Here is a 26412-nt window from a genome sequence, read left to right on the forward strand (position 1 = left end):
ATGTATAAAAAAAAAATTGGGTGAGGGAGGGGAGGAGGTTTACTTATAAATTTTTCCACCTTGCCTTCAGGCCTTTGTAGAATAGCTGCGTTTTTGCATATGGTAAAACATTTACAAATAAGATATTCGAGGGATATCATGGCTAGTCGAAGCTGATTTTAAATAGAAAATATTACATTGTAGCAAAGAGGATAGAAACAAGTGAACGATAATCTAAAGTCCATAATTGACGAGTAGATTAATTGTTTTGTTTTTTTAGAAGGGTCCAAAATTCTTGGACTTACCCAAACATAGTAGATTTTGCATTATATTTGCCTCTCAACAATCTCAGAAAACAATTCGGCGCTTAAAATTTCCGACCCGTATCGGCGCGCTGAAGCCTTTTGGGCGGTTGCGCGCCATAGAATTTTCGGAGGAGCGACGCCGGTTTTCGGCGCAGCTTCGAAGGCCACTCGCAGCAAATGGGAACTGGACTGAACATATTAAATCGATGATTTCGCGTGGAAAGGTACCTGCTTGTGCTCTACTCCGGCAAAACACATAACGGAATTGAGAATATGAAGATGCAAGTCTCTGCATTATATGTATTTTAGAAAAGTAGTTGACTTAAATGATAATTTTAGTAGTTTGGTTCTTAGAGGTGACCTGGGTTTACCGAATTTGCGTCATAAGAGGTATATAGATGACAAAGTTTTGGTTACAAGTATTACATTTGCCAGATAACCGGCTAGCGAAGGCGGCTTATAACGAAATGTTGAAATCTGCTAGGAAGGTAACATGGCCAAAACGGATTTTAAAGCCCTACTGGATAAAGCTGGTTTCTCATGGCATGGAAAAAAAGGCCAGGGTCCCGATTGCAAACCTGATGATTTCCTAAGTGTGCCTACCCCTTTTGTGAGGAGTATGAGGATAACCTAGAATGTTTTACGAGAAATTGCCAAAGTTTGGAGAATTTAGGGAATAGTTTTTTATTTGGGGGGGGGAGGGGGTGCATCACAACTCCCAGGTATCTTAGAGACCTTTTCTATGGAACTAATTATTGCAGTTAAAGGCTTTATAAACAATGTTTTAGAGGCACGGAAGTTATGATTTCAAAAGTGTTGAGTGCTACTGTCTGATTTGATTACGTATATATATATATATATATATATATATATATATATATATATATATATATATATATATATATATATATATATATATATATATATATATATATATATATATTTCGTGCATACGGCCACTGGTTTTTAAATATACGTATATGTATGCATGCTTGTTAAAAAGATTTTGACACATCCAATGGTGAAACAATCCAATTTTTATGTGGTGTGATTTAGAGATTTTACAATGATTTAGCCGCTAAGGAGCGGATGACCAACTACAGAGTATTATACCGTACAGGTGGTCACTAAAATTGATGTAAAACCTAAACTGCATTTCTCAATTTTTTATACTGTCCTTAAAAATTTTGACTTTAACCGAGCAGTGAGAAAAACATCTTCTCTTGCATTGCAAAATCTTAGCCACACTAAGTTAGTTCCTAGCATATTAGTTTTAGAACAAAAAGACTCAAACTTTAGATCATGAATTTTCTTTTTTTTTCTTCGAAATTAATAAAAGTATATACACAAGACCAAATCACAATTTATAGCTTAGTGCTTGCCCCTTCTTTCTTTTCTTCTTTGTTTTCTTTCTTCTCTTCCTTTTTAGGTTCCTTTGTACCTTCCTCCTTCTTTTTCTCAGATTCCTTGTTAGCTAATTTGTTGTTAATCAAGTTATGCAGAGCAATGATAGAACGAGCGAGGGCTGCCACGTACAACACTCCCATTTGATCATTTGTTTCAATAAAAAGGGATTTGATAAATTGCGGTTGAGTGACGTCAGGTAATAAATTGAAAATATCTTGAAGCTGATAGACAATCTGATGATTTACAGGTAATTTGCCATCTACAACCTAAAATACAGAAAACAAATGAGACATGCAACAAAAAAAAAGTCATGACACCAATTAGCAGCTTACACAAATAAATAATGCTTATCGAGTTGTCAATAAAGTTTTCCCACTAACTTTTATGAAGTTTTAGCAATAAATTTTGCTTGGAAAGAAGTTAAAAATTAGTTTGACTTTTTATATAAAACCAAAAAAGTTGAAAAATAACAGAGGAGATCCGGAGCTAAATTTTCAAATGGCGAAATAATGGTGTTTTAAAGCTGAATACGGCCGTCCTAGGCGAGTGGTTAGTACGCTAGATTTGATATCCTTTGTCCGGTAGGCTGGAGCCCGAGTCCTGGTGTCACTGGTTATTTGGTTTGGAACGGGTTTAGAGGCGTGACTCTGTAAGCTCAGCCAGAGCCTTCCCCCTTCTAAATGGGTACCTGGAGAAATATTGGGAAGGTAAACAGGAAGGGTGTGCAAAAGTACAGAATGGCTGGCCACTAACCCCCCCCCCCCATGGCACTTCCTGGCTTAAGGGCCATGAAACGGAGATCAGCACCACTTGTAGGGATATAACACCGTATCCTTTTAAAGCTAAAAAAAAATTGCGAAGATGAAGTCCTTTACTAAAGGAAAATACAACAAGCTTACTATCTCTTTCAACTTCCTCAATTCGACTCGAAACATTGTCTTTGTTTTATTTGTATCTTTTAACAAAGAAATAAAAGAAGCCAGTTTTTTTTTAAACAGTCTTAATCAGACCAGGTTGTGGCAGACTGTATAAATAGTACATAATACAATAATACATATATATATATATATATATATATATATATATATATATATATATATATATATATATATATATATATATATATATATATATATATATATACTTTAGATTTATATTCTGCATGTTCTCCATATTATAATGCAATTTAGTCTTTTTTATCACTTTCTAGAATGATCCAATCTAGTCTAAAATTCGGTAATAAAAAGAGGGGGGAGGGGCAATTACTAGGTTTAGCAGCAGATGTATATTAAATACCGAACCTCGGGTTATCATAGCCCATCGCCTCAACATGCACAAAAAGACAAAACCAACGACCCTAAAACAGTGAATTCCAACTATTTCCTGTTTCTTACCATGGAACGCCCCAACCCTTTAATATTGGACTACTAAAAGACTTCGTTACATATACAGTAAAATCTGGAACACTGCAAACCTAGACTAGTGCAGGATAGTTCTGGTATGGACAGTCATAAATGCCGTCACCAAAATCCGTCTTTTGTTGTATAACACTTAACCCTTGCTCTTTCTCTGATAATCGAAATAAGATTTACAATTCCTGAATCAGCTACAAATGGCAATTTTTTCTCGCCATACAATTTTTTTTTAACACGATATAAATTTTTGGTTACTACAAGCCGTGGTTTGGTCTTTACGAGATTGCACCTACTGGGAAAACCATGATTTTATTGTTGTTGTAAGTAATCCTAAAACCTATTGAACCTCTTTCATGAAAATGACTTTTGTCGTGTGTGGCATCATTCTTGCATCTGAAGTTTCTAATGTTATCATGATGTTATTGCTGATTATTTGGTTTGGGATGAACCAGAGCCGAACCAGTGTCAAATGGAGAAATCGGCGAGAAAAACACGTGAAGCACCGGACGATTCACCCCCAATCATGTATAGCATCCCCACCTGAAGGCACAGAATCAAGAGATCTATACCAGCTCTACGTGGACCACAAGTTAACTATGCGAGTGTTTTTTTTTTTTTTCTAGTGCAAACATAGGGCAGAACAGTAGTCTGTTAAAGACAATTCGACATCATTTATCAACTCTTTTCCTGTAAGGATTGTAAGTACTCTTGACACGCGTCCAGCCTATTTTATGGACCTATTCCTGTATTTTGTGGTAATTACCGCGCAATACAGAGCCTGTATTGCTGATTATTTGGTTTGGGATGAACCAGAGCCTGTTTTATGGACCTATTCCTGTATTTTGTGGTAATTACTGCGCCTGAAATGGCAAATAACTTGAATAATGAATAGTGGATACTACTACTATTAACTCACAACAGCACCAAGCCGCGTGAGGCCAACACAGCTACGCACGCTCCTCCTCCAACTAATCCCAGGAGGTTCCAATTCCCTAATCCTCCCAGAAAGTTCCCATTTCCTTTAAATATTTATTTATGACATCCTCCCAACCCAGACGAGGACGACCTGCTTTCCGTGTAGCCACAGACGGTTGGCCAAAAAGGACAATCTTCGGCAATCTGTCATCCTTCATCCGCAGAACGTGGCCTAGCCATCTTAACCCTTCTTTCATTATAGCCCTAGAAAGCGGAATTGAACCACATTTTTTCGTACAACCTACTGTTTGAAATACGATCAGTCAGCCGGGTACCCAGAATAATCCGTAGGCAATTTCTCTGGAAAACATCTAGTAAATGTTCATCTGCTTTTGGAGCGCCCATACTTCATAGCCGTATTTGACCATTGTCATCACTGTAGCTTCCAATATTCTAATCTTGGTTTGCAGACTTATCTTTCTATTCTTCCAAACTTTTTTTAACTGTGAAAAAATACTCTAAGCCTTAGCTATTCTACTTTTAACATCTTCACTCATCCCACCGTCTTTACTAATAATACTGCAAAGGGAAGTGAAGCTGTCAACCTGATCAATCTTTTCGTTACCCAACGTCACCTTTTCATCTTCACTTATTCCTAGCCTTAGTGACTTAGTCTTCTTAACAATTTTCAAGTCTATTCTAGCACCCTTAACTCGAAAAACCTCTTAAAATTCATTCATTTCGCTCACACTTTCATCTAATGTGCTTAAATCATCAGCATAATCTAAGTCCAGGAGTGTTTTTCCTCCCTATTTGATTCCATAGTCTCCAATTGCCTTTCCTGTGCTTTTTAAGACAAAGTCCATCAAAATGATCCATATAAAGGGGGATAGAACACAACCCTGTTTTACTCCTGGTTTAATACAAAACCAGTTGCTAACCTTATTTCCTACCTTAACCGCAGCAGTATTATTCTCGCGCATAGCACAAATTACTTTAATGTATTTTTCTGGTATACCATATAAGGATAAGACCTTTGCTAACATTCTTCTATCAACAGAATCGAAAGCTTGCTCATAATCGATAAAACTGGGGACCAAAAGTGTTTGACAACTAAGGCACTTCTCAGTTACTAACCTAAGAGTGAAAACTTGGTCGACACATCCTCTACCTTTTCTAAAACCGCACTGTTCTTCCCTTAAAACTTTGTCTACAGCATCTCTCAGTCTAAAAAGTATCATATTACTAAGTAATTTGCTACCTAGAGAGACCAGACTAATGCCTCGATAATTACGACACTCACTGTTGTCACCTTTCTTATACAGTGGCTTAATTAAGGATAAGTAGCCCAATTCTGCTGAAACGCGCTTTAAACATGTATAACGACCCTCTTTGTACTTGAGATTGCAAATTGAAAAAAAGCAATAAAAAAACCATTGATAAGAAAAATGAAAACCATGTATTCACTTTTTCTAATTTCCTTAGGAGGCAAAAACAAGAGTAAATAAATTGGCTTCTAGGGGGGAATGCAATTGGAGTTTTCATATTTGGTAGACAACTTTTTTGGCAAATATCAATGAACGGTTGAAGGAGACGTGTCTAACATTATGTTTAAATCAATTTTATATTGAAAAAGTATCAGAATTCGTCTGATGGTTAAATCATTTTGATTTTCACTTGCTCAAACACAGACTTGCATAGAGTAAAATTTTCAACATAACCTATCAATTAAAAAAATAAAATCAAAGATAAGACGAATTCACTCTTAATTGAATTATTTTTCAGACTTTCTTAACAAGGGTATATCTATCATTTTACCTACTTACATTCGATTTTGGGGAGTCAATCTCATCAGAATCTCATTTCCCCCTTGTTATTTTGAGAGTTCATGATTGAAAATTTCGTTAAATCTGGTTGTATCACTGACGGCATTTTTTTGCACTGCAGCACAAGTTAAACATAATAAAAAAGAAAAGAAACTATCAAACCTGCTGTAGGTAAGAGCTAATTTGTTGGACATGTTTATATAATCCCTTGAGACCAATGAGCTGAGCAGTTATTTGTTGAGAAAGTGAACCAACTGTAGTGTCCTTTACATCTCGAAGGAGGTGCTCCACTCCAACTTCTTCAGCCTCCTCGGCACCAATCTCGCTAGGGATGTGCTCAAAGGTTTTGGTTGTTGGTGTACCATCCTGTAAATCGATGAACATTCTTAAAATTTTCTTGTTTTTCTATAAATAATTTTCTGGCGATATCCAGAAATTATTTATAGAAAAAACTGCTTTCAACTAGCTCCAATTAGAAACTTAACCGCATCTAACTTTCTTTTATTAAGATTATGTTGACTTATTTCCTCAGATCTTAAAGGAATAACCGAACTCATATCTTTAACTATATCACACATAATGGAGTTGACTCTTTTTTTCCAAAGTGTAAATTCCAAAGCCAAATTTCTCTTTTAGTAATTGACTTTCTTCTTTAAAACACTTGCATAGTTTAATATTAAATATAATTCTGTTACAGAATGGGATTTGAAAGATTTGATCTTTGACACTTGAGAAGATTCACGGGTAAACTTCAATCTCATCTAACTTTCTTTTATTAATATTAGGTGATTGTGACTAGAGCTGTTTTAAAATGAAAATGAACTTCAAATTAAAAAAACCAATCTTGATGCTAATTGACTCTATTTTATCGATAATATACATTAGTCATTAACTTATTTGAATTATGTTTGTACATAAAATGTTTGTAAAAAACACAAAATTCTAAACAATAATGAATTTTTCCCTCATAGGCTCTGAGACAATTCTTAATAGAGACCCTTCCTGGATACTCTTTGCGCTAAAATTTCCTAAATGACTTTTTTTTATCATGTTTTGGAGTTGCACCACACCTTCAACAAATATATTCATTTATGGGATCGCGTTTTTCTTTTTTTTGAAATTCTGAGGATTAATACTACATTAACCATCTTTCCATTCAAAAAACAATGCACCTTCAAATTTCTCAATTTAATTACATATAATAAGAAAGCCGATGTGCTAATCAACTGAATATCAAAATCCGACTTCAACATCAACGGTACAAACAACAAACCGCTAGTCCCTAATTCTTGCATCTAGTTCAGAAAAAAAAATTCTTTTCTTATTCTTTTATATTTTTGCCTTTTTGTTTAGTACCATTGTGTTTCTTCCATTTTTATTTTCCATAAGAATGCTCAAATAAATAGTGCTAACTACAAGAATAGTAGTCCTCTGGTTAAAGTTGGAAGTGAGGTTAGTAGTTGACTAGTACGCTGAATAAGGAGTAAAGTAGGGCTGTGCACTACCCCTGCTTATATTGGTTATTTTGGTGAAATTCGTCCTAAAGAACGAAGCAAATGGTATAGAGATAACAGCTTTAACCCCCCCCCCCCACCCACCCCCAAAATTTGCGGCCAATTCGTAAAAAAAGTTAAAAAATACACATGAAAAAATTTTCATGCGTTTTGTCCAGTTTTTTGTATCCCCCCCAAAAAAACTTCAGAATAATCCCTTGGCTCCTTTTATCCCTTTATTTTCTTTGATTATATTCAATGAAAAAGAACGATTAAATTTAATATATTTAAAATGGGCTTGAGCAAGGGCATGGAAATTAAAGTGGTTCATTGCAGTATATGAATGTTGGTGGGAAATACTGCAGAATGTGTGAATTCGAAGGGTGAGAGGCTAAAATTCTTGGGGTGGCTGGTATAGAGGAATCGAAAAGAAATGGTATAACATGGTATCAAAGTGCAAGGTGATATAGTGATACTTCCCAGATTCAGATCATGCATATGATTTTGAACATTCTACACTAGCATGTTAGCAGCCTTCGAAAGATCTTAACAGTTCAGGGTGCAAGAATTTATTTGAAATATAAAGGCTAAGTTGCTTGAATTAGTGATGGGCAATATTCAATATCGATGTCAATATATCGGAGCAAATATCAAATATCGAAACATAAATAATAATATCAAAAACGATATTTGAAATGTTTCATTATTTTCGGCTTTTTCTGGTATTTACCAGTGAAAGTCCTGTAGAAAAGATCAAAGATAGAAAATTGCTCTGGAAATGACCGAGAAGAAAAAAAATAATGTATTTAATCCATTGACTCATACATGCTAATACACAGCATACTTACTAGCACCCACAAGTTGGTATAACCTGTTCTCAAACTCAAAATACACTTAGTGAGGGTGGACTTTCAAATGCTACTGAGAATGTCCAAAGGGCTTGGCTGTACAAAATGTCATTGAGGCTTATATGCCTTGCTCAGATTACGCCCGTCACGATTGTCACATATCTGGATCCCCGTAAGTTTCCTCTGACGATCTTCTCTAAGTTCAGAGTAAAATAGAGAGATATGGATTTGACCTTTCTGGTTGCTGAATCCGTATCAATAAATGCCGTGACAGTCCCTGTGATTCAGCCACGATAGAAAAAAAAACTTTAAAAACGCATCAAAACTTGTTTAGATTCATTTTTATTACGCTTTTACGAGTCGGGTAATCATTTTATTTGGGGAGTCCAACCCCCAGCCCCCCCCCCCCCTCGGATATAGCATTGCCTCTGGAGATGACATGACCCCAAAAAATCTGAGGGAAGGCTGTAATTTATGAATTTTTACTATGTTTCCGTATAATGTGTTTTATTTGCTGGTGAACAGACATTTTTTTAGGAGGGAGAATTTTCTGAGGGAGGATTTTTCACAGGCAAAATTTTCCATGGACAGGGAAGTTTCCGGGGATGAGCTTACAAGGAAGAATTTATCAGAGCTCCTACACGAAATGTGTCAGTACCTATACGAGGTACTGTGGGGGGACCCCCCCTCCCACAGTATCTAGGGGAACGGCCATAAATTATGGATTTTGCCTTTTGTTTGTATTAAGTATTTGTTATTTGGAAGTAAACATAATTTTTTGGAGAGGGGAAACTTTCCGCGGGGGATTTTCCATGGGGAGAATTTTAAACGGACAGGGAAGTTTCCGGAGATGAACTTACAAAGGAGAAATTTACATGGGGAATTTGCCAGAACTCTTACATAAAATTTATCTTGCTTTCTCTTTGTCAATTCAGTTTTACATCTCAAGATGTTCCAGGGAAATTGTCTGGGGGAAATTTTCAGAGAGGTTAAAATTGTCGGGGGATTTTTCTATGGGAGAGAGGGATTTCCCATGGGAGAAATTCTCCATGAGGGAGTTTTCTGTGGAAGATATTCTTCATGGCGGAATTCCCTGCAGGAGAAATTCTCTATGGAGGAATTTACCATGGGAGAAATTCTTCATGGTAGAATTTTCTGCAGTAGAAACTTTCCATCTGAAGGATGGAATTTCCAGAAAAATTTGCCGTCGAAGGATTTTTCAGGCATGATTTGAAAAAAGATTGGAAATTAAATGAAAAATAAGTCTTTTCAAAGGAAAGAAGGCAAAAGAGAATTTTCTAGGTGAAATTGTCCATAAGAAAGTTTTGGGTGGAATTTTCAGCAGGAATGGATTTGCCAGGGGGGGGGGATTTTGCGCAGGATGAACTTTCATTGCAGGAATTTTTGCTGGGAGAGGGGGGAATTTCCCACGGAGGAGCAAGGCAGCTTTCCCGACATCATTTGACAGCGATCAAAAATTAAATAAAAGGCAAGTTGTTTTAACTGAAACTAGGAAGGAATATTGCTTAAAACGAAACTAAATCCTTCTGCATGTGAGGAGAGCTACCTTCTCCTCAATACTTCGCTTTACACGGTGAAGTTTGACTTTTTAATAAGAAGTTTTTTCAAAATTAAAAAAAAAACGTATATGAGGGGCATCCCTCTCATATACGGAATAATTTCTGTTCGTTTTGAGTTTCACTGCTGAACCTTACTTTCAGTTGAAAAAAAAAACTTTTTTTTTTCATCTAATAACTGAAGGGTAAAACCAATTATCAGGGGAAAACATTGACATGTTGCTGATTTTGAATAGCCAAAAGTAGCCAGTAGGTTATCTTTCTTTATCCTGAGCCCGAAAAATTTCAAATCTGGATTTCTATGATGTTCGTTTATGTAATCATATCTTCTTTTTATTGTTTGATTTAGTACTATTCAAAGTTTGAAGAAAATAATTGTGCAAATCTACTGTAATGATAATTTTTTTTTAACTTTGACTAAACCAAGAGTTAATCTGGGTAAAAAACTTATCAGAAGTATCGAGATCAATTATCGAACATCGAAATTAAAAATATCGATATATCGTTTAATCAAATTATCGCCCAACACTAGCTTGAATTACAAATAAAAGAGAACAAAGAGGCGATGATAGGTAAAGAGAAAATTGACTGAGTGAATAGCTTTACTTACTTAGGTAGCGTTTTCAGTATGAACGATGGATATAGTAAAGAAGTAAGAAGAGAATAGTTGAGACGCAAAGGGGAATTACAATTGCAAAAGTTCCGTAGAGCAGAAAGATAAACTATGGAACTGAGACTAGGATACTAAAAGCCACAGCAATAGCAATCATTAAATAAGACTGTGAAACCTGGGTAATTTGAAAAGTCAAGATTTTTTTTTCAGTTGAATTCCCTAAGGATAGTTTTGGGCAATTACTTGAACGACTTTACATCTAACAATAAAAAATTTGGTGTGACCGCACTTTCTTTTCTGTAACAAAATTTAGGAAAGTTTTACAGCAGAAGAATAAAAGGTTGCCGGAAATTCTCTGGAGAAAAAAGAGACGTGATGGGAGCTAGTAGCCGTCCGATATTTTTGGTCAAATAAAAGGGCACCGGAAATTTTTATTCTCATCCAAAATGAGCCCTCTCCCGATTTTCTAGGACAGTTTGTTCGATATGATCGCCACTGGAAAAAAACAAAAACAAAATAACACGCATTCATGATTTTTCTTCTGGCAAATAATACAAAATTCGAGACGTTTGCAGATAGGTGCTTGGAACCTCTACAGTATTCTCTGATCCGTCGAATATAATGGTTTGATTTTAATTATAATTCTATGACTTTTAGTGGGTGTTTCCTCCCTCTTTCAAAAATCAGGCAAAATTCCAAAGTTTCTTAGCCTTTTACGGGTAAAACTAAGCTCAGTGAATCCTATATTTGGAGTGAACCTAATAATTCGATGATATATCCAATTATATTTGGGAAGAAAAAACAAAAACTTTTTGTGACACTCACAAAAAGCAAAAACGCAAAAAGCACAAACAAAAAGGAGAACATCCTCAACTGGGGCGGGAAGAAGTCACAAGGACAGATTTTAGTCACGAATAATATTTACTGGGAAGTAAGGTAAAGAGTGAAGCTCTGAAGAGTTATGTAGATGAGCAGAATTTATAGCTATGTAGCCCTCAGGTGGCTTAGTTCTGCAATGATCTGTCAATATTAGTAAAGTTTTTATTTGAGACATTTGACTTTTATACATATTCATTTTACACAACATAACAGATAGAACTAGGATTTTGACAAGCATTTCAAAGAGATGGAGGTTTAGGCCTTCAGTTACTTGTTCTTAAAATCAGGACATGTAAGCAACACTAGTCATTGGACTCACACCTCCTCTAAAAATGTTCAGATTCTCAGGATTTATCCCATACTTTTATTAATTTTTGAGGAAATAACAACCCTCACAAAAAAATTCTAAGTAGACGCCTAAACACGCCTAATACATTTCCCACGAAAATACAAAATAAAAAAAAAATTAAAAAATCAGAATAAATAAGAGACTCACATCATGGACTTCCTCAACAGCCCTATAAGCTTCTGTTGGTAAACCCACACCTTTAGGTTCAGCATCAATAACAACTAACACAGAGTTGGGACAATATCTTCTTATGAGTTCATTAATAGCAATGTCATTAGGGTGAAGTTTTGGTCCAGTATGATACCATCCAACTATCTTCTCTTTTGCTATTTGGTAAAAAGGTAAAGTAATATAAAACGAAAAGTGAGACATTATCTTAAATACTAAAGTAATACAATATAAGCTACATTTATTACAGGCAAGGGATTACTAATATCACTAAGGCAGAGATAAATTTGAAAAAAAAACTGCTAAAAAAGGTGAATATGAAAATACAAGAAATGGTAGTTGACTATATTGGGTAAAAGTCATTTGCTTCCCAGCATATTTGATAAACATGAAAATGAAGTTGATTCTGATACTTGTACTAGAAATACCACAAGGAACATCACTTCTACAATTAAACTACATTTATGTACAATACCAGGTTCAGAATAAAAGGCAGTATTAGTCTGCCTTACTCTAGCAATAGCCATATCCGTGAAATCAGTACATCTAGATAATGTCAGTTTAGCACATTTTAATATCCCTTTCTCAAAATATGTCAGCAATGGGGTTTAGTATTGCCACCACCACCAAAAAAAAGTATTCAAAAATCACACAAGAATAAAGAGTAATGACCTAACATAAACCAAGCTAAAAATGATGTTAGCTGTGTATGACACAATAGCTGTAGAGTAGTTGCCTCCAAACTTTTAATGCTTACGGTCTTCATTTGAATAAAAAAAAAAAGAATGAAAAAACGTAATAGGGAATTAGGCTGGCACAGATTCATTCTTTAGGGAGGAAAGAGGGGAGGATGCTGCATTAGAGAATTTGTCCAGTGAGAACATGGGTACAAATACTAAAATCCTATTGTTAGACAATACTTATTACATTGTTCTGATAAGGCAGAGGGAGTCTTTCGGAGACTTTTAGAAGGGGGGTTCCTCGTCTTTCACAAAGTGTAAAAGTACGACTGTGAGTGATATTGGCAATATCTATTGTAAAATGCTAAAGCTGTTAAAGTTCCATTACATCACACATGACCATGTAAAAAATCAATGTATCTCATAATGTCATTTAATTCAGTGTGTTGGGAGCTATTAAAGCAATAGGTGAATTAATAAGCTTGTCTTTATAAACATGTTTTCATAAGAAGTTTTCTAATTGAGGTCTTTGTGGAAGCTTACCAAACAGACATTAAACGAAAGAAATAATTTCAACAAAATAAATTTTACTAAATTAAATTTTAAGACTCTTAACTCAAAACAGAGAAGTCTCTACAACAGTAGCATTCTTGTCATTCAAGTAGCCATGTGTCTTATTCAATAAAAAACAATGCTATCTATATACCGGTTCAAGCTTTTTTTTGGGAAAAGACAGATTTTGAGTAAAGTTTCTAAGAAAATTTTAAAAGAAAGAAATGCAGGGGTAATTTGTAGCAAAAACTTAGACAAGCAAAACTGACACAATTTTTTATTGTTACTCGGCATTTTCTCAAACGTATTTTGTCAGAAGGTTTCTAATTTTTTGTATAAATGCTAAAAACTAAGTTTTGGTGAAACAAAGGGCCTACTTTAAGTTAAAATTGAAAAATGGTAGTCTTCAACAAAAAATCTTAGCAGGCGTATAAGAATGCTGGGAGGCAGCCAAGCCTTTGTGTTTGATTTCACCTCTATATTGCATGCATTATTGGGGCAAAACTCACCTGTAGTATGTTTTTAAAATAATCTAAGAACACAATTAAGGTGAGAATGTAAAACATAAGACCGCATCCTAAGAGCAATGGAAATTTTTTAGGTGAAACAATACTGCATAAACAAGAAAGATTGGTTAGATACTATTCTGAACATTAGTTAGTTCTTTATTAATATATTTTCAAGATAATATTCTGCATAAGACCAAGGAACCGAGTATTCGGATAAAACAAACATATTCAAATTAATTCATACATACAAAGAATTAAAATTCAGCATCCATGCTAAGAAGTCTGCACTTGGTACTAATACAACTCTTGGGCTCACTAAGCATAACCTTTCCACTCGTTCCCCGATAATCATGGGTCTTCCGTGTAAGGGACTAGTTCAACCAAGCTTAAACATGGAATGTCTTTAACATCCCAGCATTTGAAAAAAATATATAAAAGTTTTGCAGAGACGCATCAACAAAATAGTATCCGGCATGCAACAGTTTTCTTACCCTGCAGGACTAGCTAAACTGAAACTCCCAACACTTATAGACAGGAGATATAGCGCCATTCTAGCCTACAAGTTAATAAAGGCCAACATTTTCCCAGCATTATTTCCTATTATACATCCTAATTCAAGAATCAGAGAACACAGAAGCTTCTTATTGCAGTTATTTACCATACTCCGTCAGCTAGAATTTAAAAATCATTTTGAAAATTTGTTGGATAAATTAGCTAGCTAGTTGGATAATACTCCTTATTTAGTTATAGGAGATTTTAATATTGATTTAATGAACCTTGGATCTGCTAAACAGAACAGAATGGATAGAAAAACTGTGCAGTTTTTAAAATGTCCGCTAGCTTATGGGTTAAACCCTGTATGTTTTATGCCATTCAGCATAACTCATAGGTCATTTTCACTAATCGATAATATTTTTTCACCGTTATACAGCACCGTTAGTACATATGTCATTCCTGATGATTCATCTGATCACTGCACAATTATGGCTGATTTTCCGCTTTATTTCCCGTATAATAAAACCAAAGCGTCAAGATTTTTCGCATGAAAGTTTGTTAAATTTAACAGAAGGGCCAGGTGACGTCGAGTCGAGTTCAGTAATTAATGAAAAGAATCCAAATCAATCCTTAGACAAGTTTTATAATATATTGACTGAAAAGCTTGATCATTTTTGCCTGTACAGGAATCCAATGGGAAAGAGGCATCCTCCTAGAAAATCTTGCATAAACGAGTCCCTTTCAAGGTTGCCGAATGAAAAAAATCGTTTATATAAAATCAAAATAAAGTATACCACAGAAATAAATATAATGCGTTTTAAAAACTATAAAAACCTGTTGGTAAGGATTCTTAGAGAAAGTGAAAGAGCTTATTATGAAAATTCTTTTCAGAATTCTGTTTCTCCCTAAAATCTTTGAGTTAAATTAAGGATCAAATTGGAAGAAATAAACAGTTGTCACATACTATAAAAAGTTATATTATATGACACAAATAGTGAAGAAGTTAGAGGACTGTTGCTAATATGTTTAGTCATTATTTTATTGGCATTGGAGAATCTATCGTTTCAGCAGAAATGATTTTTCTTCTTCCAGGTTGCATAAACATTATTTCCCTCCCTATGTTTTATTCATAGGGAGGTTTCATAAGGAGGTTTGAGTATGTTACTGGCTCCAGTTCGTTTTGCAGAATTCCACAAGTTTATTAAAAATATAAAAAATGGCAATTCAGTGGGATACGATGGAATATCAACAAAGCTGTTAAAGAGTATTGCTAGAGTGATTTCTGAACCACTTGTTCATTTTTTAATTTATGTGTTGGTTCAGGCATGTTTCCTAGTAGATGGGAAATTGCCCAGGTAATTCCATTACATAAAAAAGGTGATTAATTTGATGTCAATAATTATCGTCCCATTGCAATTTTACCGCCATTATCTAAAGTGTTTAAAAAATTAAAAAAAAAGGATTTCTATAAGATATTCTTTTTACCCAACAACAGTTTTAGGGCAAGCCATTCGAGACAGCACGCAGTTGCAGCTCTTTTATTAGAAATAAGTGATTGTTTAGATGAGGATTTTATGTGGCTACTGTTTTCTATGATGTTAAGAAAGCATTTACATTAAACCATGAAATTCTTCTTGACAAAATGGAAAATGCAGGCATAAGAAAGAAAGGATTAGAAATAGTAAAATGATACCTTTATGCACGTAAAATTGTGCTAGATGCCGATGAAAACTGTCTAATTTAAAAAACCTTGTTGATATTGGTGTGCCACAAGATTCAGTATTAGGTCAGCTTTCATTTTTGATTTATATTAATGATATTCTGCGAAGTTTGCAGGAGAATATTAGTCTTGCTATTCTATTTGCAGATGAAACAGCTATATCTGTTAAAGCAAGGGATTCTAAATTAATTGAAAGTTAGATTATAACTGTTAATTCATTTAATCAATGGTTTGTTTCTTGTAATTTATTACCAAATTTTACTAAAACTCAATTTATGGTTTTGGTTGTTCAAAACGCGTCACTAAATTGATTTCTAGTCAGGAGCTTCAGATTGGTGAGAATAAAATTTGTAGGGTTCAGTCATATGGTTTTTTAGAAGTTTTTCTTGATCCACCTTTGTCTTTCCATAATCACATTGATCATTTAAAGGTAAAACTCGTTCAAAATATAGGGTCAACGTATTGTGGGAAAAATATTTCTTTTATTTTCCGCATTAAAAATAAATTATGAACCTTTAATTGCTTTGTATTTGAATTGTTGCTCAATTGTTTACGTTAATACCTTTTGGACGCATTTAAAACAATTACATGTACTACAAAATAGGACAGTAAGAATACTTAGAAATCTTTTACATTGACCATCAAAACCTGAAAATGCATCTGAAGCAAAACCAATTTTTTTCCCCTAAATTTGTTCGATTTAAAACATGTAAAAGAAGTAGATATTTTCTTATGGCATTTTCAAATTCAAAATCCTATTAATTATTTGTACAATAGATCTCTGCCGATTTTGCCCCCCTCGTTCGGCTTCTCGAGGGGGGGAGGGGGTCAGGCATATACTGCAATTCCTTCTGTAAGATGTGAAAAGGTAAAGGTTTTCACTTAGGTACCCAATGCCATTTATTGCAAATAAATATAAGCAGAATGATAAAACTAAGATTGATCCAAAAAAGTTTATTCAACATTGATGATGGAAAATTAAAATTTATTATATGTTTTTGTGTTTTGTTTTTGTCCCCACATTGGGACAGCCTCCCAGAAAAATCTCCTGCCCCGGATTTTTTTGTTGGTTTTCTTTCTTTTTGCTATGACAAGATGTCTTGTTTTGCCTATGTCCTATTATTTACACACCCACCTTACGAGCTATGCTCTCTGTTGGGGGTTAATGTTTTTTTGTGTTTTTTAGCTAAATTAAATACACAAGTAATTAACTAAGTAAGATGTCATCAGCTGAAACTTGTTAAGCACTCTACCCTAACCAGAGTCCGTACTCAATTCTTTTCCTCAAGAATTGTTGACAGTAGGAATAAACTCTCTGAAGACACATTTACTTCTGAATCTGTTGATATTTTCAAACAAAGGCTGCATTCTGAGTGGTTGACAGGGAAGCTACTGATCACCCAACTGCATTTGGTTGCTAAACAACAATAAAACAACTTCCATCAACTCTGGAGCTTCACATAAAAAAATCCTTAGATTGCTCCAAGCTGCAATTTAAGGTAAAAATAACAAGGTAAAATTGGTGTTTAATTTTACAAAAGATGTAAAAAAAAAAATTCAAATGCATAAAAAATCAATAGAATTGGTGATAAACTGTCAGTAGTCGATATTTGGGAGAGGTTGTGGGCGTTCAGTGAGCAATTTCTGCCTTTCCCTTATCCTATGTAAAAATACAATCAACTAGAATTAAAAATTATAATACTTTAAGAAACCAAAAAAGTAACAAAGACGTTAACTCCTTAGCTTTAGACTTTTTAGTTTTAGATAAGACTAAAAAGTAAAATAATAATAAATATAAAAATATAATATTATTAGTAAAGGACAAACAATGCTCTCGGCTTATCAGGAGTTTCAGTTGCAGCATCCCAAAGTTATTTGCATCTCCTGTTCATTTGGTGTTTATTCTCAAACAAATCTGGAGTACCTTTTTTATTAAAAGATTGATCAAGCTTTTCAAATATTCTTAATATTGTATGCCCTCTGACAAAGACTAACTTTAACTATACAGAAATAGTGGTATACAAGATACAGTATAACAATCAGCATACCATTGACCTTTTTGAACATCCCATACATATTCTCTAGATAATCGTGATCTAAGAACCAAACAGACTTGTCTCTTTCATCTTCATCAAAAGGTACTGAAATGGAAAAAAAAATCAATGAGTTATTTCTATTATTTCACATTTCATCAGATTGACAAAATACTGACAAAGTTTACCTTAATTTAGAGCTCACACATATCCAATATTATTTCGAATGTTCATACAATTATCCTTGAGTTTTTAAATTGTTAAATTTTCAAAAAAGGATCAAAAGCTAAATCGAAATAATAAATCCAAAATTGAAAGCAAATTGATAATGTTACTTTTACGTCAACTGGCATTAAATTTGGAGATACCTAGCTTTTATTAAATGTAAAATTTGATTTAAAATACAAATTTATCATTCAGCAGTAAAAATGCTACAGCCTTTGTGAAATTCCATTACAAGAACTGCAAATTTCAGAATGCCATTAGGGAAGCTTGTCTGGGAAGCTTATAATTCAACAAAATTCTCATGAAAAATCTGATTTCAGATGCAAGTAAGGAAGAACAAGAGCTAAGAGCTCGTATGGCACTTGTGCTGAGGTTGTGCTGAGGACGGAAGAGCCAAGAGCTCATGTGGTATGAGCTCTAGCAAAATTCTAAGAATCAATAGATTGCTTTAAAAGTAAAATGAGAGGCTTAATGCCGGTCGGGATTTAAAATAAGAGCTCTGAATCACAAGGTCCTTAATTCATTAATATCCAATCACCCACTAGCAAGTTAAAAATACTTCAATTTTTCCAATTTTTCCTCTCCCTTCAGCCCCCCCAGATGTTCGAATTGGGGAAAACGACTTTATCAAGTCAATTTTTACAGCTCCCTGACATGCCTACCAATCTTCATCGTCCTAGCACGTCCAGAAGCACCAAACTCACCAAAGCACTGAGCCCCACCATCTAACTCCCCCAAAGAGAGCGGATCCAGTCCAGTTACATCAGTCATGTATCTACAAAATTTATAAGCATTTTCCAAGATTTCTGGTTTCCCCCTCCAGCTCCCCCCAAGGTCAAAAGATCTGGTCGGGATTTGAAATAAGAGCTCTGATACATAAGTTCCTTTTAAATATCAAATTTCATTAAGATCTGGTCACCCATTCTTAAGTTAAAAATACCTCAGTTTTTCTAACTTTTCCAAATTAACAACCCCCCACTCCCTCAAAGAGAACGAATCCATACCAATTGAGTTAATCTTGTATCTATAACTTGTGCTTATTCTTCCCATTAATTTTCATTTCAATATCTCAACTCTAAGTGTTTTCCAAAATTTCCAGTTTCCAAGATTTCTGTTCCCCCCCTCCAACCCTCTATGTCCCTGGATCCGATTCAAATTGAAAATGGAGCATCTGAGACATAAGATTCTTCTATATATCAAGTTTCATTGAGATCCAATCACCCATTTGTAAGATACCTTGATTTCATTTTTTCCAAGAATTCCGGCTTCCCCCTCCAACTCCCTTCAATGTCACTGGATCTGGTCGGGATTTAAAATGAGAGATTTAAAGCATAAGATCCTTCTAGATATCAAACTTCATTAAGATCTGATCACCTGTTTGTAAGTTACAAATACCTCATTTTTTCTAATTTTTCAGAATTACTCCCCCCCCCCAACTCCACCAAGGAGAGTGGCAACAGGAATTCCCTTGTCTATTAGATCTGTAACAAGATTGTAAGACTGCAGTAAATTTGTATCAACAGATCTACCACTTTGGAAGCCATGTTGAGAATGGTGAAGGATGCCATTCTTTTTGAGATGTTTAATAATAGCATCATCAACTATTCCTTCAATCACTTTGACAACAGAAGAGGTAATACTGACTGGCCTGTAATTTGCAGCAGCATTTCCTTTTCCCTTTTTGAAAACAGGAGTTATGTATGCTTTTTTCCAACCCACCAGAAGTTGTGCAGCTTTGATTGATTTTTGGAAGATTACAGTAAATGGGGCAGCTAGGATATGTTTAGCATGTTTGAGAAGCCTAGGATAAATATTGTCCAGACCCTTAGATTTATATACATTAATTGAAGCAAGTTTCTTATTCACCATGTATTCAATTACTTCAATATCTGGCATAGTGGTAGTGATTGAGTAAAAAGAGAGAGCAGGGGGTGGGACACCCCAACCATTAAAAAATACTGAGGAAAGTTGTTTATTCAAGACTTCTGCTTTACTTTCAGGTGTAGATATCATATGTCCATTTTGCCATAAATCTGGAACTGAGTCTCTGTCTGGTTTTTAGTTGCCCCCAAAAGAGTTTGGGATTTACCTTGATTTGCTTAGCCAGTTTATTTTTGTGATTTGATTTTAATTTTTTTATGTTATTAAAAGCCGTCCAGGCCGAATGGGTTGGTGCACTGGATTTGGGATCCCTTGTCTGAGAGGACGCGGGTTCGAATCCCAGTGTACCCAATTCTTCAGTTTGGGATGGGGGTCAGTGGCGTGACTCTGTAAGCTTAGCCAGAGTCGACCCATCTCTAAATGGGTACCTGGAGAAATCTGGGGAAGGTAAACAGGAAGGGTGTGCAAAAGCACAGGATGGCTGGCCCCCAACCCCCCATTGCACTTCCTGGCTGAAGGGCCAAGAAACAGAGATCAGCACCGCCGGTATGGACTGTAAAGTCTAATGCTGTATCCTTTAACTTTTTTTTTTATTTGTTAAAAGATTTCTGGCTACCTGGTATCTTTCAAAGTTACAAGAGTTTCTATCCTTGCAATACTTTTTCCATGCTTTGGATTTTCTTTGGATGAGATTACAAATAAAAGGAGTTAGATATGGCAGTGTTTTAGGCTGTCTAATCATCCTGAGACTAGTACAGTATGCCTCGATTTAGCACTAAGTAATAAAGTTTTGAATATATGCCAAGAAGTCTCAAGATCAGCATCTTTGATAAAGCTCTAGTTAATACATGCTAAATCTCTACATACAGCTTTGTAGTCAATAAATGAGCAATGCTTATAAGTAGTTTGTTTGCTGTGAATATTAATTGTAGAGAGAATTGTAACATGGTCACTTCTTCCAGGGGGGGGGGAGATAATCATTGCTTAACAGTAGCTCAGGACTAGAAACAATTACTAGGTCAAGAAGAATGGATTCTTGTAAGCTCATTAACAGATTGGTATAGATAATTGTTTGATAAACAAGATGCAAAGGGAGAACCTGTAGTTTGTGTTTTTGGTGACCCATATCCATCAATCCATACAATTTCTGGCAGGTTGAAATCATCAACTATAATTTTCTCAAAAGATTTGATTTTTAAGATATTGGATACCATTTCCAAAAGGGCATTTTTGCTAATAATCTTGCTTGGGGAACTAGGGCTACAATATACATATCCAAAGCATATTATATTATTGTAAAATAGTTATAGTTAATCAAAATGTTTCAACCCAAGGTCTATAGTTGTTTGTGGGAATAAGAACACCTGCCTGCAGCTCCTCCCTAACAAAAATACCCACACCTCTCCTAGAATCAGGGTCCAATTAATTTGAAGAAAGTTTATAACCATTGACACTAATGCAAGATTCTGTAAGTTTGGTATTGCTAAACTTGGGGCACACTTCCACTATTGCAAGTATATCAGCTTGTTATTTTAAAAGAATTGTGGCAGCCTTGTTCTATTTATTTGATTAAATAAAAAAACAAGTTTTTTTAACAGAAAGTAAGGAGCAACATTAAAACTTAAAACAAACAGAAATTACTTCATATGTGAAAGGGGTTGCTTCCTCATCAACACCCTGCTCTTCATGTCAAAGTTTGACTCTTTCTCTTAACTCTACTTTTTAAAACAGTAAAAAACTTTAGCATAAAGATGATGAGGAAGCAACCCCTTTCACATGCAAAGTAATTTCTGTTTGTTTTAAGTTTTAATGTTGCTCCTTACTTTCCATTAAAAAAACTTGTTTTTTGTTATTTAATTTGTGAACGTTTTTGAATCAATGCATGTTTTGATTTTGGCTCTCTGCAGATGAATAATTAAAATGCAATTTGCATATTTATTTTTTTTGGCTAAATGGCTTTCTCATGGTTTTGATTGAATGATTTTGAGAAAAAAGGAGTGGGGGAGGAGGCCTAGTTGCCCTCCAGTTGTTTGGTTACTTAGAAAGACAACTAGAACTTTTAATTTTTTACAAACATTTTTATTAGTAAAAGATATACATAACTTATAAATTAGCTTACTTGAAGAACTTCTGTATTCTCATGTTTTTACTATGTATATGAGGGGGTTCACCCCTTGACAGTACCTTGCTCTTTATACTAAAGCTTAAATTTTGTCCCAATTTCTAAAGATTGATCCCTGAATCACAAAAGCCATAGAATAAATAGTTGAAATTACTAAAAATAATTTAGCATAAAGAGCAAGGTATTAGGAGGAGGTGAGCCCATCATATGCATAATAATTTCTGTTTGTTTTAAGTTTGAATTCTGCTCCTTACTTTCAGCTGAAAAAAACTTTTTCATATTCATTTTTTCATTGTTTTTTTTAAATGATACTTGAAAATCCTGTGCTCCCTTCATGGAAATTTTCTTCCCCCATGATAAATGCCTCCAAGGAAAGTTCCCCCAACATATCCCCCTCTTCTCAATGAGTAATGTTGTACTGCTCTGAAAGATGTTTTATTACAAATTCCTAATTCCCACCTATTCTTGGCTGGGGATACCATATGCAACTATGTTGTATTTCCTCCTATTCCTGTCCTTTTCCTACCTGAATATTCTAAGGATTTTATCTTCAAGGTGGGAGTCAATAATCTGTTTTACTTTTGATGTTTCCAGCTGCATTGCTGCACTAAAATGTTTTTTAACCTCTGAAACAGTGCATTTATTGGCCATGTTTTTTTCTAGGTCATGAACATGCTCTTAATATCTTTTGGTAGATACTGATGGTGTTTAACTTTCATATATAGACTATTTGAAAATTAAAAAATGCAGTCAAAAAATTGTACAATAGTGAAAGAAGTGAAGATAAAGGTTCTTGTGTTGGAAAAAATGTTAACTAGGATTATTTTCTATAGGGTAAAAAACCAGAAACCAATTGATTAAAATTATGTAAAACTGAAACCCTCACATCTTGTCACAAAAGGGGAATTTAGAAGTATTGTATATACTAATGAAAAGCTTAAAATTTAAGCTATACATGAATATGGTTATTTTTGTAATTATTTAAGATCAAAGACTTGAAATTATTAGTTTATTGCTTTATCTACAAGGACCTCTCTTTAGAAATACCACTTATACTATTTTAATGTAGCCTATATATTCTTTTAAACTTTCAGTTTTACTCAGCCTGCATATTAACCAACAATTGATTTTCTTCTGATTCTAAAACTGTAACTTTTATTGCTTGACATTTTTTCATAAATCACAAATATTAAATATAATTATTTCTTTTCAATTGCTTGTCAAAACAGAGACAACATTTTCAATTCATCCTGACAAATCATTGGTAAAAATTTGACCAAGAAGGTGGAGCTCTTCTTTCAGGCTGTAGTAAAATATGGGATATCCAAAAGCCCATCTCTATTTTTCAGGAATGCCAAAGAAAAGTGGTCTTTCCCAAAAAGATATCTTTTACCCTATTATAAAGTAGGCTAAGAATTGTTTTCTTATTATGTCTCCTTATGTAGTAGGCTTCTCAAACATTTATACCCAATGTTATGAAGCTGAAAATAGTTAGCTGGTACTTCATTTAAGCAGAAGATTTATTTAGCATGGTTTCATTTTAACTAATATATTTTAAAAGGTTATTATAAGCCACTGCCCTCTAGAGGGAAGAGTGGAGGTAAATGCTTTAAAATACCTTCCCAGCACAAATTTCAGTAAAATTCTAGTTAATTGACTTCTTGCTATCTCAGAAAGGGTTTAGGTTAGGAAAATGAAACTTTCAGGGCTGAATCTACAGACTAAAGTATGTCCCGGGAAGGTATTTTGAAGCAACTACCTCCACTCCTTCTCCCTCTAGAGGGCCCTGACCTTTGATGACCTTTAAAAATATGTGTGTTATAAAATTGAAACCTTGCAAAATAGATCTTCTGCTTAATTGAAGTACAACAAAATTGTTTTAAGCTTCATAACTTTGCTCAATTTCATTTTATAAGGTTTTAAAGATATGCAAATACATTTCCTAAATTTTGAAAAAAAAATTGATATGGCTCAAAATTCTACTCAAATAACAGGAATTGCATTTTCAGAACTAAAGGCAGAGAAAAAGCAACTAGTAACTGGAAATTGAGGTTAAATGTTGTTTTGTTAAAATTTCAATAGGTATAGACCTGTCATGTAGGCAAATTTCAGGGCCCTCTAGAGGGAGAAGGAGTGGAGATGGGTACTTTAAATTACCTTCCCAGGACATACTTTAGTCTGTAGATTCAGCCTTGAAAGTTTCATTTTCCTAACCTAAACCCTTTCCAAGATAGCAAAAAGTCAATTAACTAGAATTTTACCCAAATTCCATCTGTAGACCCATCCCTGGAAGTTTCATTTTCCTTACTTAGGCTATCCCCTTTCAAAGATAGTTGAAAGTAGCTAAACAAGACTTTTATGGGTCAATTTATCTGTACATAATGGAAATAAAAATTATTTTCTTAACAAGTTTCCTTAGTAATAGTGCTGATTGTGCATTAATACTCTTCTTTTGTTTCCTTCAGAAGTAGCCAACTACTAGCCTATATTTTTCCATAGCCTACCACAATAAATATTCTCTTAGGTTCTCTATCTTATGCCCCCTTACCTGCGAAGCTATTTGAAACATCAAGCAGCCCTTTTCCTTTGTTTGAACCTAGTAAAACGCCAACACACCTCCTTTGACTGCCAACTTTGCCCATCCTAGTAAAGTGATCTACAACACTAAGTAATACAAGAGGATGGACCACTACTTTTGTTTGGTCATTATTGTTTCCACCAGCTACTTTCTTCAGCGTACTGTGAAGACCTGTCATTTTAAACAAGTTTCAACCTGGATTTGCACAGTCACAAAAAATCTGTAGTTTCTTCAGAAAATGCTTATAAAAATAGGAAATCGGAGCGTTTTTTATGCCGCATCTTTATTTGCCTTGTTTTGGCTAAGGTAATAAAATACCGTCAGTAGCGATGACTAATGAATCTATACGCTGATGGGATTTGGCCCAAACCGAAACCACGATGTTTGGATGTACTTTAATTGACTAATCATATCAAAGTCATACAGCCTAAATTTACCAAAAAAAGAGAAATGGAGCTTGGCCAAACGATGCGGAGTCTTAATTTGTCCTTTTCTGGTGAAATCGGCTATTTTGAATCAAATAGAGGTGCCATGTATATCAATAAGGGGGATACTCCCCTACAATACTTTAGGTGACATGGTAAAAAGAATTGAGTCAGTAAAATCGTGGCACAAATTACCGCTGTTTGACAGGATTTACTGTTATAACTCAATAAATGGGAAGAACAAAACTTATCAGATATGTGGAATAGCATGACGAGTGACAGCAGATAGATATAGTGACACAAAAAACCACTGCAATCTTGACCTCCCGAAATCTCTTCCTTGGTCACTACCGACAGATGCAACATTTTTGCCGACTAAGTTTCTAAATTAGTTAAAAAGATGAACAGCCAAAGCACTTTGTTATGTGATTTTACCGACTCGTTCTTTAAATTACATAAACAAGAAGAGTAAAACTAAAAACAATAGTAAAAGTGAGTGAAAGACTGTGAAATTACTGATATGACAATAACTGAATCCTTGACCTGCCAAAATCTAACTCTCAGTTGGTAAATGCAGCAATTCTACATGGTGTTTTTTTAAAAAGTAAAAGGGGTGAATAAAATCAATAGAACAATGAAAATAAATAATGCCTTCTAATTAGAGCAGTTTAACCAGCCCGAAAAAAGGGTGATTCCATGAAAACTTTAGTAATCGATTTCAACTAATTGGCTGAGAAACTGGTTATCAATATATTTGTGATTATCTTAAACACAAAAGAACAAATCTAAATCGACTAAATAAGATATATAACAAGTTTAAAGATCAATCGAGCATAAATATAATGATTTGAAGTGATCTCAAACCTCGACAATTTTTAAGTATTTTTAATAATGCACAGTGTCTATTTTTTAGCATTTTTGCCTGACCAAGAAGCTCCCTCTCTAGAAGTAAATTTGTATTCTTGTGGTCTTCAGCAATCTTTGACACTAAAATAATACTGTTTTGACAACAACAAAATCAAACAGAAAACAGCGCAGCATTGTCAAACTCATAGACATACGATTTTGGTGTTATACATTTGTCAAGGAAGAGGACAAGGTCCTCCGACAGAAAAAAACTGAATCTGCTACATTACATACAGGGTACTTCGTACTGAAACAAAGTGGGCAGAGACGGGAGATGCTTGGGTTGAAAGTAAAGGATGTTACTTGAATAAGATAAAAGCCAATTGGCTGAGCACCCACGGCTAATTGAATAAACTTGTTCTTTGTTAATAAATTCCAATAGATGTTAAAGTTGGGACAACGCATAAAATAACAGGAAATCACTTTGTTTTAACGTGTTCTACGGAGTCAATAAACTAGATGATGCAATGCTTAACAATTTCTCTTTTGTCGAGCCAACATACCGAAGTATG

At 34.5% G+C, this 26412-nt stretch overlaps 1 protein-coding gene across 1 annotated transcript; it reads right to left on the reverse strand.

Annotated features, from left to right (window-relative positions):
• Positions 1 to 1578: 1578 nt before the first annotated feature.
• On the reverse strand, positions 1579 to 24810 carry LOC136034942 (26S proteasome non-ATPase regulatory subunit 7-like). The gene is made up of 5 exons (XM_065716479.1): positions 24540 to 24810; positions 17779 to 17871; positions 11754 to 11932; positions 6010 to 6213; positions 1579 to 1957 (listed from the first exon to the last, which is right to left on the reverse strand). The coding sequence occupies exons 1-5, from the start codon at positions 24745 to 24747 to the stop codon at positions 1649 to 1651; spliced, it is 993 nt and encodes a 330-aa protein (XP_065572551.1). The 5' UTR covers positions 24748 to 24810; the 3' UTR covers positions 1579 to 1648.
• Between the last annotated feature and the right edge of the window lie 1602 nt (positions 24811 to 26412).

The sequence above is a fragment of the Artemia franciscana genome, chromosome 13 (genome assembly GCF_032884065.1).
Source record: "Artemia franciscana chromosome 13, ASM3288406v1, whole genome shotgun sequence".
NCBI lineage: Eukaryota > Metazoa > Arthropoda > Branchiopoda > Anostraca > Artemiidae > Artemia > Artemia franciscana.

Bases quoted from the DNA above. Each gene is read 5' to 3' on its own strand.
- LOC136034942 (XM_065716479.1), bottom strand. From the start codon at position 24,747: ATGACAGGTCTTCACAGTACGCTGAAGAAAGTAGCTGGTGGAAACAAT. The intron at 17,872-24,539 runs GTAAGGGGGCAT...TTTCCATTTCAG, and splicing joins TGTTTCAAATAGCTTCGCAG to TACCTTTTGATGAAGATGAA. The intron at 1,958-6,009 runs GTTTGATAGTTT...TCTGTATTTTAG, and splicing joins TTAGCTCTTACCTACAGCAG to GTTGTAGATGGCAAATTACC.